This window comes from Rhinolophus ferrumequinum, chromosome 9 (genome assembly GCF_004115265.2).
Source record: "Rhinolophus ferrumequinum isolate MPI-CBG mRhiFer1 chromosome 9, mRhiFer1_v1.p, whole genome shotgun sequence".
Lineage (NCBI taxonomy): Eukaryota > Metazoa > Chordata > Mammalia > Chiroptera > Rhinolophidae > Rhinolophus > Rhinolophus ferrumequinum.
The window spans coordinates 50,130,677-50,151,003 of NC_046292.1; the positions used below are offsets into that span (position 1 = coordinate 50,130,677).

The following is a 20,327-nucleotide window of genomic DNA, read 5'->3' on the forward strand; positions in this document are numbered from 1 at the left end:
CAAATGTTGCAAATCATTTAAATGTCCAACAGTAGGGGATGAAGAAACAAATTATAATACATCCTTATTAGAGACTACAATAGTAAAATCACTAAAATCATGTTGTAGATGACAGGACATTGAAAGATCTGCTAGATATAATGTATTGTTTAAAAAGAAATTCTCCAGAAATTTTCTGTATATAATACCATATACACATATATATATATGTGTGTATATATATGTATATAATATATATATATAATATATATATTATATATATATATAATATATATATTTGTTGTTGTTGTTTGTTTGTTTTCCCACCAGCACTGCTCCTAGAGCAATGCCAGCACATCTGCCCAGAGTGGACGACATGATCAAGCGCTCTATACTGCTGTAGGACACCATTAATACATAGCCTCCTTCATAATTAGAACCAGGGCTGGTGAGCACTTCAGAATTCACCTAATTCGAAGGGGTGGGGGCGGGGGTGTAAGGCTGCCCTGAGGATCCCCGTGCAAAGGTATATGCAGAGCCAGGACCAGAACTCACCAAAAAGCAATAATTATCATGGAGTAACTTCCAATTGCCCAGATTTCAAGGTCTGCTGTTTGTCCTGAGGATTTGCTCGGTGATAGCTGTCATCCTCCCTTTGGCCAGAAGAGGGCAGACACTTGCCATGGATAGAGGTGGACAGCATTGAGGCAGATCTTTTTTTCAAGCTGGGATAACATCTCCCAATAAGGTCATTCTACTCTAATAAGAGTTGCAGCTCAAAACAAAATTCTTGACTCTTTTGCTGCAAATATGTTATTTAAAAGAAAGTGAAGTTCTAAGAGAGAAGATCTCTTCTTAGTTCCATCGTTTTCATGTCACCTCTCTCAGCCTCATTCTTTATTAAGTGCAGTAGGATCCCCACTACGTAACTATGAGGGGATATTAGGGGGAAAATATTTAAAATTATAGTTTTATATGATAAAACACATACACATGAAAAAAAGAAGTTTAACAGCATTGTGTGTGAAGGAGACAGCTGGACAAAGAAGAGAGGTCCAGGCCATGGGAGGCTTTTCTGGTCACAAGTAAATATATATTTGTAAATTCTCCAGCAGTTGACACCAACCTATTTTGTACTTGGAAAGGATTCAACTACTTTTACTTACATTTCAAACTGTGCACATTTTAATAGTTGAAGATGAGTTTACCTATTGAATCTGTATATGAGAAAAGTGAAATATCACAGGGATACATGTGAAGTCCTATAATTAAGTTGAAAAATACTCCCGAATACAAAGGAAGGTATGGATGATATTAATTTTTAAAACTGTAAGTGTTTAAGAGGTTACATATGCGATCATGAGAAGCGAAAAAGTATTTTCGTTTTAAAAATCTAGTGCCATTGTCTTAAAATGTGGAGTCCTAGTAGAAGTATGATTTTCACAATAATCTGTTGCAACCAGCCATACTGCAGTCTGAGTATTATATTTTGGAACAATGAGGAAGTAGAATGTAGGTGACAGACAAGCAGTCATGAAGGGACAGTCCATAAAATCATGGCTGGAGGAGAGGTTGAGGAACTGAGCCGCGAGCCTAGAGAAGAGCAGGACCTATAGTGAGACAGAGTGAGACAGGACCTATAGGAAGGAGTTCAGTCAGAATAAGAGGGTCAAAATCACAAAGGAAGGTCTGGTCTCCATACTGAAGGGCCCTCTCAACAATCAAAGCTAAGTAAATCATCAGAGGGTCAGGAAGCTCCAGACACTTAGACAGTTTAAGGAGTGCCTGGAAGACCCCTCTGATGTCAGCTGATGAAAAGGTGCTGCTAAAGTGGCCTCAGAAACCAGGTTGCCCCTATACAATAAAATCAGTCATATATCAAAATGTGATGGGCGAGAGCAAGCTTGCAGACATCAGAATGGTTCCTATAGCATCACAGGATGCAAGGGATCTTGAAATATAGGGGACAAAGGTACAGGTTCACAAGGTATAGGTTCACAAAAGTCAGACTGTACCGGCAAGTTAAGCCATGTCAGCGGCACTAACATATCCTGAGGATGAATGTCAAGGAAAGGAGCAAAGTTGTCTTGAATCAAAACAAAAGGAGGAGGTCCCAAAGAATTTGTTTCCACAACAGTCAGACAGAGATTGGGGTTGGCTGAGGTGTGTCTACTTGCTCACTCACGGAATGGAACCCTTCCCATTGAAGTCGCTTCCCATTGAATTTGCACACTATTGGAGGCACTTTTTAGAGAGCTGTGTAGAATAAACGCACTTTTTAGAGAAAATGCCTCCATTTTCTTTGGAGGCATAGGGATGATCCCTCAGGCATCATCATGGTTGTGATGTTATCTTGTTCTTCTGTTTCCTCTTTTAGTCTCCGTGGTTACCTGACAAAAAGTGTCTGGGATGACGGAGCCACAAGATAATGTGTGTGTTGCATTGTAAAAGACTGCATGGGAACTATAGTTTATTGAGATTCCCAATGTGACCAGTCAGCCTCTTAGAACCTGATCAATTTAAAAGAGTTGATAAAACACAGTTTCTAGAGCTACCAAGATGAGGATGAGACCCAAGACCAATCTCCTCTCTGAATTTCTTTCAACTTTTTCAAACACTACCTGTGGACCTCCAGGGGTATGACTTCCAAGGGCTCCACCAGCTCTGAGAGACGAGCTACAGGGCTCAGGCATCAGAATTGTGAGTGTTTTATCTCAGTTCTGCGAAACGGTTAAAACTACCAGGAGGTCATATAGGGAACCATTCATTTCATTATTATGGACATTTTCTTCCCCAAATGGTAAAATGTAGGAATAACACCCAGTGAATACCCAATGGGTTTACCAACATAAAACTGAGTTTTGTTTTTTTCTTTGAAATAGCAATTGTATTTTACTTGTTGAGTATATTGCTGAATTCTTATTTTTTAAAAGCAGATTATTGGGAAATTTTTCACATCTCTTCTATAATATTCTTTAAATCTACCTGAAAAATTTTAGGACAATTTATAAAACTGGTGTACATGGCCAATAATGAATTTTTTTTGTCTAGGTTGATGATTCTTAATAAAGGCTTTTACTCACCTCTTGAAGAGTTTCTTGAACTTTCTACTAACTGAAAATGGTTGTGTTCGACCTGCATTCTTGAAACTGAGAACTTTTTTTAGCAGAACTCCAATACTCATTTCAAGTTTGTGGAGAAGACAGAACACAGAGGGACACCGTAACCTTTTTCCTTTTGATCTCAAGTTTCTCCTCCAACATCGATCTGTTATTTTTCTCCTATCTCAGAATGAAGGCACTCTTTTATTCTTTCAAAACTAACACATCAACTCACGTCCTTGATCCCAAATATGTGACCTTCCATTGGGTACTTTCCTCCTTGGAGCACCTACCTTGGGGCTTATGTTAACTCTTCATCCTCTTGACTTCTTGGCTGGCTGTAACCCCTCAAGTTTACAAACTCAGTCCTGTTCTCCTCCAAGACTGAAAATCACAAGCCTTGCTTCCTTCTACTCTGGTTCCATCTGGAGCCACCACCCTACCTCCTTTGTTCCCATCATGACCACCCATTGACTATTCCACCTCTGTCTGACTTCTGCCCTTGCCACTTGAGAAGGTCTCACACATTCAAAGCACCAAGTACAACAGGTCTTATATTCAATCCTTAAAATGCTTTTGAATCTCTCAGCGTTTCTATCGTTTTTTTTCCCCTAGGACTTTTGTACTTTCTTTGGCTTCTTTAACACCTCGCATTTTTCTGAATCATCTACCGAATTTTCCTCCTCTCACCCGTAGAATGTGGCTACTCCTGTTTATCTTCCCTGATGCTTTGATGCTCTGCCAAGCTGTACTTCTCATTCTCAGTGATAATGGCTGCCAAACCTCCTGCCCAGAGTGGTCTGCTCAACCTCTCGTTTCTAATTGTTAGCTTGTCAATTCCTCCAGAAGATGGCTTTTAAAACCCAGCCCAGGCAAATCCAAACCTATCATCTTGCCCATTGTGGTAGATCTTTTCTGATTGTTTGCCCAGCTCAGAATGGATTCTCCATTCTTTGGAAATGGACCCCAATCCACAAGGTAAGCTGCTGGCAGCCATGTGACGTGACATCCTGATCACAGTTAACCAGCAGGAGAATAGGCACCTGCCTGAGGCTGAGCCACTCACGTACTCTCTCCTAGTTTTGGAGAGAGACAAAGACTTGGACGAGTTGTAACTGGTACTACTGAAGGGGAAAGTTCCATGGATTCCTGGTGCTGAGGTCCCTTAGAGCTATCCCAGTTCCCAGTCTTTCTGGGTAATTCAACTGTCCTATGGATTCATGGAGATACACTAGGAAAATTATAGGAAAGTCCCTCTATTGGCTGAGTTAGCTTTTCCTCCTTTAGGTAACAGAACCACCTACACTTCTCCTCCAGGAATCTCTAATTCTGTCGAAGGTCCTACCATTTTGTCACCCCCCAGCATGTCCTTGAAATATGACTCTGCTCTTGCTTTTCTTCAGGCTCACACTCAGAACGCTCAAACCTTGTCACTTTTATCTCCAAAATAAGTCCCCTCCTTTCCATGTCCTCTACTATTGCCCTGGTTCCGGCCTTGGTGATCTCTGTGCTGGGCTTTTCCAGCTTCTCCATGTTCCAGGGGTAATTTGGATCTTGTCACTTCTCTGTCTAAACCCTAAGCTAAGTCTTACAGCTCTTGCCATAGCATAAAGAACCCTTCTCATTCTGATCACAGGTACATGGGGCTTCTCTTCTGTTATTTCCACTCCTGCTATGTGCCAGCCAGGCCTGATGACCAACCTTATCCAAACATGCTGTGTTCTTCCCTTCCTCTATGATGTTTGTGTTCCTGTTCCCTTTGCCCTTTGGCCCTGGTAAAGTCTTACTTCTCCTCTTCGGCCTATTTCAGGCCCTTTCCCCATCTCCCTAGGAGAATCTGCCCCTCCATCACCTGGGACAGGAGATCATTTGCCATGTTTTAAGCTCATCTTCCCTTCCAGACTGTGAGGCACAAGCTACCTTTAATTCCTGGCATCATAGTGGCTCATCAGAACTGGATGTCACATGAATCAGTTCATATACCATCAGATGTTCACTGGATAGGAAAAGGCTGGAGAGCAGAGCCCAAGTTCAAGTATTTCCTTCTGTCCCTGCTTACCATGGTTTTAGCCAAAATCAGAGAAAAGAAAGGATAGGGGATGCTGAGTGGGTGAATTCAACAGATGGGGACCCAGACATCCAGGCCTCAGTGTCTGAAAAACAGGATGCTCACGAAGTTGTTTTTGGACTCCAGGAAAAACACATGTATATGGCTTTGGAGTTTAAAATTCATTTCCGTATACATTAACTGACTTAATTGGCACTGACCTGCACGGAGCAGTTAAAGTTTACGAATGCCAGTTTGTAGGTGAGGGAACAGCCAGGTCAGGTGGCTTCAACAGGTCCACACTAGTAAATAATAGACTTTTGACAGGAAATGGCCTTCTCCCCTCAGATCCCGTGTTCTTTTCTCTCTGCTATGCCGGGTTGCCTCTCCAAATGGCAGAGTTCAAATACAATCAAACAGACTATCTGTGGAAGTGGGAATAGGTGTGTGTTCAGGGGGGTGATAATAGGCTTCTAAATCATGTAACTTTTTTCCCAGCCTCAGTTGCCACACATGACATGTCGCCTAAGGAGGTTAATCACCCAGGACAGAAAATGTTATCTAATTCCCAGAAATAGATACCACCCCAAACACTTTAATTTCATGGCAAAATATTTTAATTTCTCATAAAGCTATTTTCCCACCCACTGCCCACCCCACAGATTCAACATGGAAAAGAACTGGCATGCGTATGCATATGGACTAGCTGAGCAGGAGGACGACGTGTGCGTATACATCTAGGCATATACAGACAGGTTTATTTAAATGATCAGATCTACACTTTTGGAGGCTGTGTGAAGCATCTTATCAAAAGAAAACACATTTTAAGCAAGAGGTTAAAAAAAGCTTTTCAGACCCAAAGGCCATTTAATACAATAAATCCTACTTGGGTAGTTTAGCAAACATTTTTAAAACCCACATCCAACGGACTGGTTAGTATTGGATATACAGATTTGGTTTCAAAGCTGAAATGCCCCTGGTGTAACAGACCTTCTCATGAAATTCAGTTATTTTATCTTATGCCATAAAAAATAGGGACACATATCTATTGACAACTTAAATATTAACTCAATAGGCTAGTTGGCGATATAAATAGAAAAAAAGTGGTCATGAACTAGGAGTGAAAAGACTATGACACCAGCCTATCTTGGACTGTAAAGGATGTTAAAATCTATCCTAGAATCTAAAACAGGAAAAAGAGTCAAATGTTCCACTCCATATAGACCCCATCTGGCCCAAATCATCCCCCAAGGAGTATGCCCCCAACACATGAGGTTTACTAACCACCTGCTACAGATGTTACTATGTCACTAATTAACAATGATCGATCACAGAAAATGTGTCATACCAGAGGTTTTGTTATCATACACAATGCATTAGTAGCTGCAGGAATCTTCCTCCACGAGCTACGGTCAGAAGGCAAGCTGACAACGTCCATGCTGCTGGTCCAAGAAACCACAGCGAAGAGACAGGAGCATTCGTTTGCACAGTGAGCTTTCTCTGGCACGTTCCCCACTCTAGTTAGAGGGGCTGGGATGTGGGGGACAGTCCCAGCCAGGTGCTGCAGCTGCCTACTCCTGGGCCTCCTTGCGGGTCAACTTATAGATCTCGGTGGGTCCGTCCACGTGGGTGATCGTGGTGGTGAGCTGGAGTTCTTCCCCACTGTGGACACCCAGATCACCTGAAACAGTGTTTTTTGGTATTAGACGTGTTCAAGGAGAAAGGAGAAGAAAGCTGGGGGTTCATCTGAGTAGCCATCACCTGATGCCAGCCCTCTTTCACATTCTGAGTTTATAGAGAAAAACCAGGACACAAATACCTGGGGATCAGTCCCAACCTTTTCACTTGGACTTGGCAGTAATTTCATCTATTTTTGTCTCTCAGAAAAGAGATATTTATGAGAGATGAGTTAACTTACTGCTTATATAATTTGTAGTAATTACTAACGTTTAATGTAAGCTTACATGGTAACTGACACTATTCTCAATGCTTTATGATTGATTGTATTTAATCCTCACAAAAGCCCTCCAAGGCGGCACTCTGTTCAGGCCAGCTTTATAGATGAGGAAACTGGGAGGAAAGTAAGGTGACTGCCCCAGGTGGCAGAGAAGACACACGACAGAGCCAGGAGCTACGTGGAGGAAGGAAAGCCCCTGCTAGGAGCTAAGCCAGCACAACTTGCCTCCCCGGCGACGGGAGGACAGCCACACACACATTTGCTGTGGGTAATTTACAAAGTGCCTAATAGTAAGGACAGCTGTTACATATGAGTATTTACCATACGCACTACTGGGGGCTTCACATGTCCTGCATTTCCTTATAAGATATGAAGACACCAAGGCTCAACTAGGCAATTAATTTCTCTAATATGATGCAGCTTGCTCCCAGCAGAGCTGGGATGAGGACCCAGACCTATGGGACTCTGGCTAGTAAAATCTATGATTTGTGTGTGGTTCTATTGTACCTTGAAGGCCAACTTTTCCCCCTTAGGGAATGGATGTGGGAATAGGACAGTAACATTGCAGGAGAGGGCGTCCCTCCATTTGTCTCCAAATTCCATCAACTCCATCTGCCCAGGTCTTGCTCATGCGTTATTCTCCGTCTCGGCTCCAAGCCTATTGCTCAGTGCACAAACACGCTCAGTGTCTTGCATTCCAAGAGAAAAAAACAAAACAAAACACCTCCAAAAATGTGATATGTTTCTTACTTAGAGGGGAGGGGCAGAAGAAAAGGAAAAATAATAAATGAAGGAAAAGAAAAAATTCTTCAGTTTGTAATATGTCTCTTTCTCTGGTTAAAATGTCAATTCATCTCAGCTAATTATCAATAAGATAAAGAAAGGCTTGTTTCTTTCTAACCATTGCGAAATGAGACCAATCTCTGGCATTAGATTTAATCTCCAAGGACTACGGATGGATCCGTATCTATGGTATGATGACCACAGGGACGTGTAGCTTGAGGCTAACCACCTGGAATGCATACTGGGCGGCCACAAAGCTACACAAACTGCACCATAATGATATAACGATCAGCACAGCTCCTAAAGACTGGGAGCATTTTAATGACAATCATTTGTGTCTCTGAGACTATTTTGGTAAAAAGAAGGAAAATTCCAAGATTGTTTCACAGAACCTGGGAGAGATCTTCTAATATTAATAAAGACTACCTAATTTTGCCCTCACAACCACTAAGGCAAAGTAACACCCCATTGCCCAGATATGGAAGCCAGAGAGGTCCCACACCATGAGTTCATATTTGTTTCTCAAGGTCACACACAATATATCCCGGAACAAAGATTCCAAATCATCTGTGTGTACCTCCAAAGCTTATGTTCTTTCCATAACATTCTTGACTTCATACTTTTCTGTGAAATTTTTCCTAGACCCACACTGACCTCCTCCCTATTCACCTGCAAAGCTAACTAAGTTCAAACATTAACTCTCTGTAACAAAGTCCCTGGTTCATGGAAGAATGAGAAAACCAAGGAGAGTGCAATACTTGTAAAGCTAAATTATTTCCATCCAAATGATTGTGCTTTCCTTTAAGATTACATCCTTCCTACATTTTGGGTCTTGATAAAACAGTGGATAGTAGGTTTTAAAATTCTTTTATTTTCCCCTAAAGAATGCAAATACTCAGCACAGTACCTGGTATAGTAATAAGTATTCATTAAAGTCCAAGGCTTGTCTGGAACAGGCCAGACTAGCTCCTCCCTTCTGCCCCCCAGATGGCTAGGTCCAGCCTGGGGTACCAATACTGGTGTTCCCCACTGGGTTTGGGGACAAAGCCTCAGCCTTGGTGGGACAGGGTTCGGGAATCCTGGTCCAGCCATCTTTCAATCCCTTTCAGCCTTCAGGGTGGGGTATAACAGGCTCGGAGGGAGCCATCCCCACCCACCTCCACAGCATCTCCAGACACTCAACGCCAGGCAGCCGCAAGGAGGAGGACACAACAAAGCCCAGAAATGCTGAGTGAAATCTTAGTTTTGTGGGCTGAGTTGAATTCTCCAACCCTCCCTCACCCCCCGCCACACACACAAAAAAATCATCTGTTGAAGTCCTAATTCCCAATACCGCAGAATGTGATTGTATTGGGAGGCAGGGTCTTTAACGAGGTAATTAAGTTCAAATGAAGTATGGTGAGGGGCCCTAATCCAATATGACCAGTGTCTTTATAAGAAAAGGAGACTAGGATACAGGCACGCAGAGGGAAGACCATGTGAAGACACAGGGAGAAGACAGCCATCTATGAGCCAAAGAAAGAAAGAAGCCTCAGAAGAAACCAACCCTGCTGACACCTTGATCTTGGACTAGAATTCCAGCCTCCAGAATTGTGAGAAAACAAGATTTCTGTTGTTTAAGACACCCATTCTGTGGTATTTGTTATAGCAGACCTACCAAACTAATGTCTTTAGGAAGCAGAAAGGTCGTCTCAAGAAGGTGACTGAGGTACCTCCTATCACAGTGGAGTGACAGTAATTCTAACACTCAGTAAATATGTTTTTAATTGCAAGGACAAAGAAAGATCGGGTCACTAGTAGGACCTAGTAGGACAGCAGGCCTGGGTGAGGCGGGAGCAGAAAGTGCCCGACTAAAATAGCAGAGCAGGAGGTGCCAGGCTAGCGATGGCAGGTCACCTGTTTCTCATCTTCATGAAGGAATGGGAAAAGGCTGTTGAGATCCACTTCAGAGTGTGAGTCCTCCGTGGTGCTAAGACCAACTCCATCACTGCTCACAGACATCAAGGAGACGCTAGGCTGGCCATGGGTGAGCCATCTAACACGCAACCACGGGAAAGAGCTCAATAAAAGGCAGCCACTGTCAAAGCCTCATGACTCAAGCCAAACATTCACTGAGGCAACAGAAACCAAAGCCACCTTTCCTGTGAAACAAGCAACAGGACACCTTGGAAGCCTCCAGAAGTAAAACTGACACAGCATGGTAGCTAGCTACCAAGACATGAGACCCAGGGTTGCTGCTGTGGCCTCCAGCAGAATAAGTGCACCAGGCAGGAGACATGTAGTGTGAAAAGACACAGAAAGGAACCAGTGGGCAAGCAGGGTTTCCTGTTCCCTTCGTCATAATCATCCATCAGGAATTCCATTTCTCGCTTCTTTTCTAAAACCTTCTGACAAGAATTCTATAGACCAAAGAACACAAACATGAAACCTTTAATCCAGAATTGTCTGACTTCATTAGCAGCTCCAACTTATTTTTCCCACATGAATTGGTGACTGAGGGGGTGTGGACAGTTTGTCATGTGCAGAGGGCATTGATATTGTACCCCTGGGAGGCAGTGCCTTCACTCTGAGCTAAGGTTAAAATCAGCAATTTGTTTCTGCCTGGGGAGACATCCAGAATGATTCACAAATTGGTTATGGAAACAGGTAAAAAGAACAACTTTAATGAAAAGGCAGCAAGAACAGAGCAGAAAATGTGCACAGTCCTTGCAGGAAAGAGGTCTAAAATACCTTCACTAAAGTAAAAAATTATATGCATGTTTGCATATACATAGTGTCATGCAGGGTGGCCTGCGGGGTCTCTGCTCCTGCTCCTAACATAAGAATGCAGGATGTGGCTAGGCCAAAAAGAAACACCCACGGCGTCATAGATAGGGGAGACATACCACTATAGTCTCGCTGGCAGCTGGGTTGGAGACACAGGAAGCAGGAGCCACAGGATTCGCTACACTCCCGCCGTCCTAACTGCAATCCGCACTTGCCAGCCACCATCTTCTTGCTGGCCCCCATTTGCTGCTAGCGTAGCCATGGCAGTTATATTAGTGGCCAATGGCTCACTGGTTACAGCTGACGGCCAACTAGCCAAAGCTGATGGCCATTTACTACCTGAGCCAGAACCTTTCCACGTGAGGCCAAGAGCCTGGAAGCTGCACTCCTGGCTCTGTCCCCACACATAGACACACATAAACACATACAATGATTATATATATATAAACACACACACACACACACACAAACACACAATAATTTAAGTGAATGTGTTCACATCACAACTGCAGCTATGGTAAACCAACCAAGAAGGAAGCCAAAGCTCCACACCCCTGCTGCACCAATCAGCTACTAAAAACATGAAAACAGGCTGGGTTGGAGGTGCTTTGCCATGTCCCATGTTGCAGGAGGCAGCTGAGGAAGTCTTGTCTCCCAGACCAGGTTACTAGCATCCTGAAAGCGAGGCCTGTGTCACTCCTTTGGGCTTCACTTCGCTCAATCTTACCAACCTAGCACAGAGCAAAAGTCTATGCTGTGCTTCCATTTCTTCCTACTCACTCCCTCCTGACACCTCTAGGCATCTCTCTCTATCTCCCAAACAAAACAACACTTCTGAACGGTTCTTTCTCTTTCCTCATTCCCTTTAGCCTCTGCTGCATCAGAAACTGCATGCCGAGTTCTAGGAAATGAGCTTTGTCCAGAGGTTCATCCAGGATCCATCTCACGAAGGCAAGAAGCACCACACACACCTGGGATTCATTCTCCACAGCAAGAGATCTGAATTTTTGGCTCCGGACCTTGAAAGCAAGGGGTAGGGGAAGGGGTCCAAGCCAACTTAAAAATAAAAACTTTCCACAAAAAAGGAAAAGGAGCATGAAAAGGCTGGGGGAGGAGAAGAAATCCTATCCAGAAACTCAGACAATGTCAAAATACAGTGTATCCCCCTGAGAGTTCATTTTTCTAGGTTTCCACGTAAGATTCCAAACTAACTTTTCCCAAGGAGCTTCAGAATCTTGGCAAATGTGCCATGATTCCTAGGAAACATGGTGTGGTCTGGCAGCAGATGAAGAGATGAAAAGTGAAAGAGAGCACAGAAAGAAAATGATCAGAGAACCCAACGTGGAAGAGCCCCCTTCCAAATGCACAAGGTCACCGCACCATACGAGAATAAGCACACAACCAGCTTCCAGGGCTCAGAGGCTGCTGTGAAGTCACAGCTGAGGATGTCACCATCATAGAATCGTTAAATTGTGTGACTTCTATGTTTATGATCAGAACAGGGTCCCAAAAGAGTCTGCCCACTAAACTGCTTGAAGAATGTTTTTCAAAAGGGGCCCTATTGGCATTCGGGGTAGGACAGTTCTTTACTACAAAGAACTGTTTTTGTTCATTGCAGGACATTTAGCATCCCTTGAATCTAATCTGGTCACAAAATGCCAATGGCATGTACCAGTCACAAAACCACGAACATTTCCAAACACCACTTAGCAAAAGATTCAGGAGACGTAACCTGCTGAGAACTAGCTTTTGAGTTTCTGTGAATTGCCATACACACTATCTTCAACAACAAAAAATCTGATGAGGAACTGGTCAAGTGCTATTCTCAATTGTAAGGTTTCAAGCCTAGGAGGGTGGCTGTTGTACAGGGAAAGAAGACTTAATGGGAGCTGCCTAACATCTGGCTGAAGCTCACTCTCCTGGCCCAACAAGGTGGCAGTCAGTCACCCTGCCTCTGCAGGGTTGGCCCCAGCTCTGGCCTCCCACATACTTGAAAGTGCTGGAGCTGGGCAAATTCTCACCAGTGTCTGGAAACCCCTCACCTGGGACACAATTACCTCTTGGGCTGTCACTGTATGATAGAGGTGCATTTCTGTCCCTTCCTTGCTAACAGAAAAAAAAGAAAAGTCCAAGACTTTCATAGTTCTAAAAGACTTTAAGGGATCACTTAGAGTTGGAAGAAGAAGTGCACAGAAAGGTTAAGCAGTTTGCTAATAGTCACACAGCAAAAACCACCAGAATAGTTTATGTACATGAAGTGCTCTAGCACAGGTCAGTATTCAATAACTATTAGCCATGAAAATGATCATTCCAACATCCCAGGAAGTCCAGTGATTGCTTATGTGGTGTTTCCCTGGAAGGTAGGAGCTCTATCTTTTGGGTTCCTGCTTAATGTTCTCAAGTCAAGGACAGGTCCATGTAGTTTCTGTCAAAGTCCAGCACATGGCCATGAAATGAAATCACGATTCTTGTTCACAAGCCCAGAATCCCTTCCTGCTGGTGTTATGAAGGTCCACTGTTAGAGAGGCGGCATGCTTTTATTTCCCATGCATGTAGTAACACACTGTGTACTAGCAATAAACAATGAAGGCTGCCTAGCTCCAACAAGCTCTCTAGAAAGAATGTCAATCAAACCAAGAGATGGGCAGCTAAGCAAGTCTTTTTTCTTGCCCATAACTCATGGACAAAGATGGACCTGATAGTGTGTGTGACAAAAAGTCAAGAGGTAGGAAGGAAGAGAGTCCTGATGTCTAAGACGCTCTTGCACAGAAGTGGCAGGCACGGTACTGGAGACAGGTGGTGGTTGAGACCATTCCTCTATCGCTGACCCTGAGAACAGGTGCCCTCCTTTCCCTGCTTCATCTCTCATGTTATCACCCCCTTGATTTTAGCCCCCTCTCAACATCATTCATCTATGAAATATGAAAGCTAATCTAGAACTCGTACTAATTCACTCACCATTTTCCAAGCACTCTTGTGAACCAGTCCTTGCCCATAAGGAGTGACTATTCCAGCAGGAGACAGAAGGGACAGGCAAACTCGTCCACATCTACGTAGTGAGTGACATGAAAAGTGTAATCGTGTCCCCCAGGCACGTTCCCTAGAACACTAGTTCTAAAAGATACACTGCCTGGAAAAAGGATCCAGGGCCAAATTATTAAAAAATTGGGGGAAATGCTGTTATCCTCACCCATTGTAGAAGACGCACAGTACACATTAATGTACTGAAAGCATTAAGATGTCTTATACTAAAAACCTCAATGTTGAATAAAAAATCCAATGATTCTGAACCTTATCGGACTACTAAAACCCATCATCATCCCACGGCAATTATACTCTATTGAATGTAATTTTGCTGAACTCCAAATGGTGTGATCAGGAAAATGTTTCAGGAAGGAGGAAGCATTTTGAATGGGCCCAAAAGATGGAGGCAGGACGTGAATCCATTCATTCAACACACCTTGCTGAGCACTTCCTACCGTGTTTCCCCGGAAATAAGACCTGGCCAGACCATCAGCTCTGACTTGTCTTTTGGAGCAAAAATTAATATAAGACCCCGTCTTATGTTAATATAAGACTGGGTATAATATAATATAATATAATATAATGTAATATAATACTGGATCTGATATGATATAATATAATATAATATAACATAATATAACACCAGGTCTTATATTAATTTTTGTTCCAAAAGACACATTAAAGCTGATGGTCCGGCTAGGTCTTATTTTTGAGGAAACATGGTATGAGCACAGCCAACTGTCGGGGCCACGGGGGACATGCAGACCTTAAAGCCCTGGTCTCTGTTCCGAGGCACAGTGAAGGGCACTGGCTCTGATTTGAGAAAAAGTGCCCTATATTTGGGGAATAGCAAGTCTGTGGCTAGGGTAAAGCAAGTGTGAAAAAGAGCAGAAAGGATCTACACTGGTGGAGCCCAACAGTGTAGGACTAAGTATGCAAAGACAAAGGCACTATCACATCTGATGTTTACCAGACCACCCATTCCAAGTTAACAGCAGGGTCCTCGGCAGTGATGTTGATCTCTCTCTGCAAGGCTGGTAGAGAAACCCCAGGCCAGCCCTTCCCTTCGCTGGGCCTCAGTTTCCTCACCTCTGAAATGATCGGACTGGCTAAGTTCTCTAAGTTTCCTTGCAGCATATCAACATCTAAGACAGCACCTATCGGCACTTAAGGAGAGGAAGGCTATGAGGACAGAACAGCTATTGGTTTGGACACATGTCCACAGCCTTGCAGAAAAAAAAATCAGCAGGAGAAAAATGAAGCCCGCTGCATCTTTGACTCTCAGGGCCCAGTCCCATTCCACCTGATGTTGTAGGATTTCTCTTCTCAAACTATAAGAATGAATGCGATGTACTTTCTAACAGTCAATTTTCCTTGAAACACTTGAGGAAAGCAAATTGAATTTTTGTGTTAAAAGTGGGACATGTTTTAGACTAGACTGTAATATTCCCCATGGATTTGAAAGATTAAAAAAATGAAGACTTAAAGAAATATCTGCCCCTTTGCTGGCTTTTGGCTCTAGAATCCCTAGGGGTACTCATTTACACTTGGAGGGAAAGTTTGATTGGGGAGGGTGGGGGCAGAGCCTTTGATATGTAAGTCTGGTAGAGACAGGAGCCTACTTATCCTAAGAGCGCTGTACGAAAGACATTGGAACTCACCATTGGACTGGTCATCCCCATAGTTCTTATGGGATGGTGCATACAAGAACATCAACGCAAAGACGTACAGGTTCCACATCCCATAGATGCCTGTGAAAAAGGCACTGTTCACTTGGACTGTGACACCGCCCCACTTCCAATGGCCTTCAGTCACCTATGGACAAAGGACAGGGACACTGAGTTCGAGCCAAGAAGAAACACAACACCAATACAGGAACCAACCTACACAACAACCAAGTTTCTTCTCCACATGGGAAAAGTGAAGGGCCACGTAAGACTCCATTTTGTAATGTGAATCATACTAGTGTGAACAAATTAATGAAGGGCTTACTATCTATCTGTGTCAGGCACAAAGTCTGCTTCTCATCCTGGCGGCACTTCAGAGTCACCTGGGGAGTATCTCTTCCTAAAACAGCCGTTCATCGTTACCCCTAATTTAAAGACATCGTGTTTGTGTCTAACACTTATCTACAAGTATAATTCCTCCTCTGTCTTCTCAGCCAGCCGTAAACTCCCTACAGGCAGAGACCAGCTCTGGTTCATTTCCAGACATATCTGCAGTGCCTGAGGCGCCACAGGGGCTCCTTGAAGACAGATTGATTAAATAAACAAATGAAACCCTAGAGCGGGGAGTTTCCCTTAGTGGGGCAGTGTGGGGAAGCAGAAAGACACAGGCTTGAAGTCAGAGACCTGGATTCAAATCCAGACTCCACCACTCAGTATCTGTTTAACGTAAGAGAAGTAAGATTAAGACTCTGAACTTTGGTTTCTTTAAGTGCAAAATAAAAACTTGCAGGGTTACTGAAGAGAACTAAGTAAAAATATTTCTAGAAATTTCCTGGTATGTAGTCAACACTCAATAAATCTTATTTATATCATGTCACTATGTAAGTCAGTGACACAGGTAATTATGAAGCTTTTATGTGTTTTACAATTCTGCAAGAATGCTTTGAGGCTGCTTTTGTCTGTTAATGACTTGGTAATTGTCCTAAGGGCTACCTGATGACCTATGGATTACGTTAAGAACTGTCAACAAAACTGTTGAGCTGAGTGACTGATAATTTGTGCCAGCTCTGAGATCAACGAAATGATTTTGATCACTTTTGCTTACTATAGGAAATCTTAAATGGGAATAAAAAAAAACACTGGACAGCTGTTTTAGTGATAGCTTTGTGAGGCTGGGTTTTATAAACCATACCGAGGAGCCCCTTCTTCTAGGAGCTAAAGTATAAGATGGCAACTATCTCTAAATACGAATGACTAACAAACAGGTTTATTTAATCTCCTGTTTACAAATAGTGGGTCTATATTCATTTGGTACCCTCTTTAAAACCCATGATCCATTGGGATACCAAGGCATAATATAGCTCTAAGTACAGTATTTTCTTTGGAAAGAACTGGAGTGTCACTTAACCAGGTTAACAGATTATATAGATGCACCAGTTTGAGTTTCACATTGGTGATGTGTAATTTTTCATTTTTGTAGTTCCTAAACAAACCACCACCATGAACTCTTATCTATTTTGGAAAATAATGTATTTTATAGGACATGCTCAGCAATGTTTTTGGCAATGAAGGATTTCATAACCATTATTGATTTTAGAACAATGTCACCAGCATTCACGCGACTTGGGACTCACTTAGAAATGTCTCCCGATGTCACTCTTCTTACTTTTAAGTGCAGAATACCGTAACTTTATAAAAGAACATACTTAAGATGACTTTTTTTAGTGCATATAATAGAAGGGGAAAGGAAGCTTCAAGATGGTTCTTGGAAATGGATGTGCCTGCTGTCATTACACAGGGAACTCTTCTGCATGTGATTAAGGAGGAGAGGCGAGGCTGGGTGAAATATAGGTAAGAAGAAGGAAGGCAGTTCTTATTTTACTCTACTCTGTTAAGAGAGTGGGCCTGTAACAGACCCTACTTCCTGTGATGTAAGCTAGGGATACTCAGGACTGGCAATTTTGCTAAAATTGATTCTTGTAGGGATTGGCATGACTGATCCAAGGAAACACATACCTGAATGCCTGGTACACAATGGTATCACAGGCAGAAGTCTGCTGAATGAATATGGGCAAGAGTGTAGGGATGTGCAGGAAGGCCAGTGCAAATACATGAAGATAGAAAGGGGGCACAGAAACACTCTTAGGAAATATCTGATTGAAAAGTAAAGAAAAATTATTGCAGTCCATACCAAGTCATAGTAATTGCACTTAAAAGTAAGAGGTGGGAGTAAGTGTTATTTCATTTAAATACTACTATCTATTATATTCCTTTATTATCACTTAAAACAAGCAGTCCATAACTGCTTAACACAGATATTAGCAAAGCTAAGATTTTTAAAAATAATAACAAGGATAATAACAGTTAACATTTATTCAATGCTAATGGTTTGTCAGGTACTATACTGAGAAGTGTATATGAAGACATTATTTAGTCTCAATAACAACTCTACGAGTCAGGTAGGTAATATTTCCACTCAACACATGGGTAAACTGTGACACAGAGAGGTACGATACCTCGCCCAAGACTGCTCAGCCACAAAGTCATGGCTCTGACTCCAAAAGACGGTGTCCTTAACCATTATACAACCCGAGAGTAGGAATTGAACAGAGAGAGTCTCTTAAGTTCACATATGAGGCAACTATTGTGTAAGGTCAAATTTCTTGTGGAAATTCATTTAACTGACCATAATGCACATTATTTATACAGTATATGTACACACGGGTTTTGTTCATTTAAATCTGTAGAATAATATGTATGCACTATATATCCTAGACATAATTACGTACGATATATAATCCACTCTATACATGCAAAACACAGTCTTACAGTAGAGCCACTGAAATGAGATGCACATACGCAGAAGGACACAGAGAAGCTCAGACTGACTGAGCAAATAGCATTTTCATGCCCCCCTCTCATGTTTACTTTGAGACACATGGACGCTGTTTAGAATGGGGTTGCAGAATACCCATACTACTTAATTTGTAATCTGTAAATGTATTATTTTCTGCTGAGGGCAAAGAGTTGAATTTGCATAAATAAACTATATACAGTGTCACTCTGCTGTTCAGAGACTCAATTGTGTTTTTCCCTCTCCTCTCTCAATTATTCATGCCTCAGCCCTCCCAGGCTCTGAGTACATTCCCACCAATATGTACCACAGTAAGCAGCCTCGACAGAGCAGCCCTTGTAAATCCAAAATCTCATTAATGCCAAGGCAGAATGGTGACAGTCATTCTGTTTTAACTTTCAGAGAGAAAAATCAGGTAGCCCCAACCAAAATAAAAAGGAAAAAAAAAAATCATCTCCCTTCTGCGTAAATCTTATTTCTAAAAGTTCCTGTTTTTCCTGATTTAACATTTGAACAATTTACTTTTGTGTGAAACCACCCAATTACACCCCTGGAGCCAAGTGAAGGTCAAATCCCTTTACACCCAGTAGTCTTGACAACCAACATTCCACTTAACAACAAGATTTCCAAATCCCAGACACAGGCTCTCCTACTGGAAACATTTCCTCTGTAAGGAACAGAATGAAGTGATCACACACACACACACACACACACACACACACACACACACACACACACAAAGGGCTAGGGACAGCTCTCTGGGAGTTTGCTGCTTGTGGCTTAACCTCAATGTCAGGCACCTGGGGGTCCCCTTAGTGAAGGTTGGTGACCTCCTCCCCTGCATTGCACTACTGTTACCTACTGCTCGTCACCTCTAAATGCAACGCCTCTTTCTTTTCCAGAGGAAAGAGGCTAAAATACCAGACTGTGATGTGCCATCTCTTGGTTGCTAGGACTGAGGTCATTAAAATGGCAGGCATTAAAAGACTGCACCTCAGTACCCAGCTACAAAGCCTGAAGGTCACTGCATTCCACAGCTTCCCATCGGCCTTTCATTCCTGGCCTCAGAGCTTCAATATCCTGGCGAGATCCCCTCGCATTATATTTCATGGGGCTTAAATGCAAGCTCTCCCAGCAAGCCCGAGAGTATAATGGGAGTTTTAATACATTCCTTTTACCTAAGGCTGGGATCTATTTCAAAAAGTTACCCAATAGGTTTTCTTTCAGGTGAGCTCATTGCTGAGACATTCCAAAATGACATTAAAAAATAAATCCTCTGATGACTATATTAATACAGTACCTGGGACACTGAGAGTTATGCCTGAAAACGTCTTATATATCTATAAATAAACCTTAAAAAAATAACCCAGCAGGAGGAATGTGAGGAGCTAATGGAATCCAAAAGACCTCATTGCTTCCCCCTTGGAGTTGAAATCCACTCCCGGCCGACTGTCACAGCAGATATAAAAAGCCAGCCACAGGCTGGAGCTGTGTTAGAAAATACTGGGGCAATGGAATATCAATCTTTTTCTCAAAAGAAATGCCACAAACGCTGCTTCTTGGAAGACTGACCTCCTTTGCTTTAAAAAGATGCACTAATTAAACATGTACAAGGTTAAATTCGGACGACACATAACCGCTTTAAAGATCAGCTAAATGTCCCTTCTTGACTTCAGGTGGGAGGGACTCAGAAGCGGGATGAGGCTGTGGGAGAATGACTGCAGCTTTCTAAAGTGGCAGAAACCTGTGTGAGGACCAACAGTGCCCTTCCTGAGAACCTATCTTGGTATTATTGCCTTTTATTCCTCAGCCCACCTTACTGAGGTTCTTTTTCTCGAAGCAGTGTGCCCGGCTTGCTTGGCCTGGCAGAACTGTATTAAGTGTCACAGGACATTACCGAGACACTGGAGGACTGGAAAGCATTTTTGTCACACGAGGGAATCAGTCAAGGGATAACTCAGGCCTCAGACATCCTTGTTGGAGCTTCAGCTGGTTGAATAAAAAAGTCATTCAGAATTTAAAATATTTTTACTGCATTTGGAGTGGAGAATGATGTTTCCAAGGTTTTATAAACAAACAGTCTGCTACAAACACAGCAGTGTTGTAGGTCAGGCACATGTGGTGAACAGAACTGATGAAGACGTATATG

At 42.6% G+C, this 20,327-nt stretch overlaps 1 protein-coding gene across 1 annotated transcript in view; it reads right to left on the reverse strand.

Moving 5' to 3' along the window:
• Positions 1-5,868: 5,868 nt before the first annotated feature.
• Positions 5,869-20,327, reverse strand: part of WLS (Wnt ligand secretion mediator) — a 98,788-nt gene continuing 84,329 nt past the window's right edge. Inside the window, exons 11-12 of the mRNA XM_033115477.1 lie at positions 15,319-15,472; positions 5,869-6,808 (exon numbers count right to left, since the gene is read on the reverse strand). Coding sequence (XP_032971368.1) covers positions 6,699-6,808; positions 15,319-15,472 — 264 coding nt within the window. The 3' untranslated portion in view covers positions 5,869-6,698. The remainder of the gene's footprint in view (positions 6,809-15,318; positions 15,473-20,327) is intronic.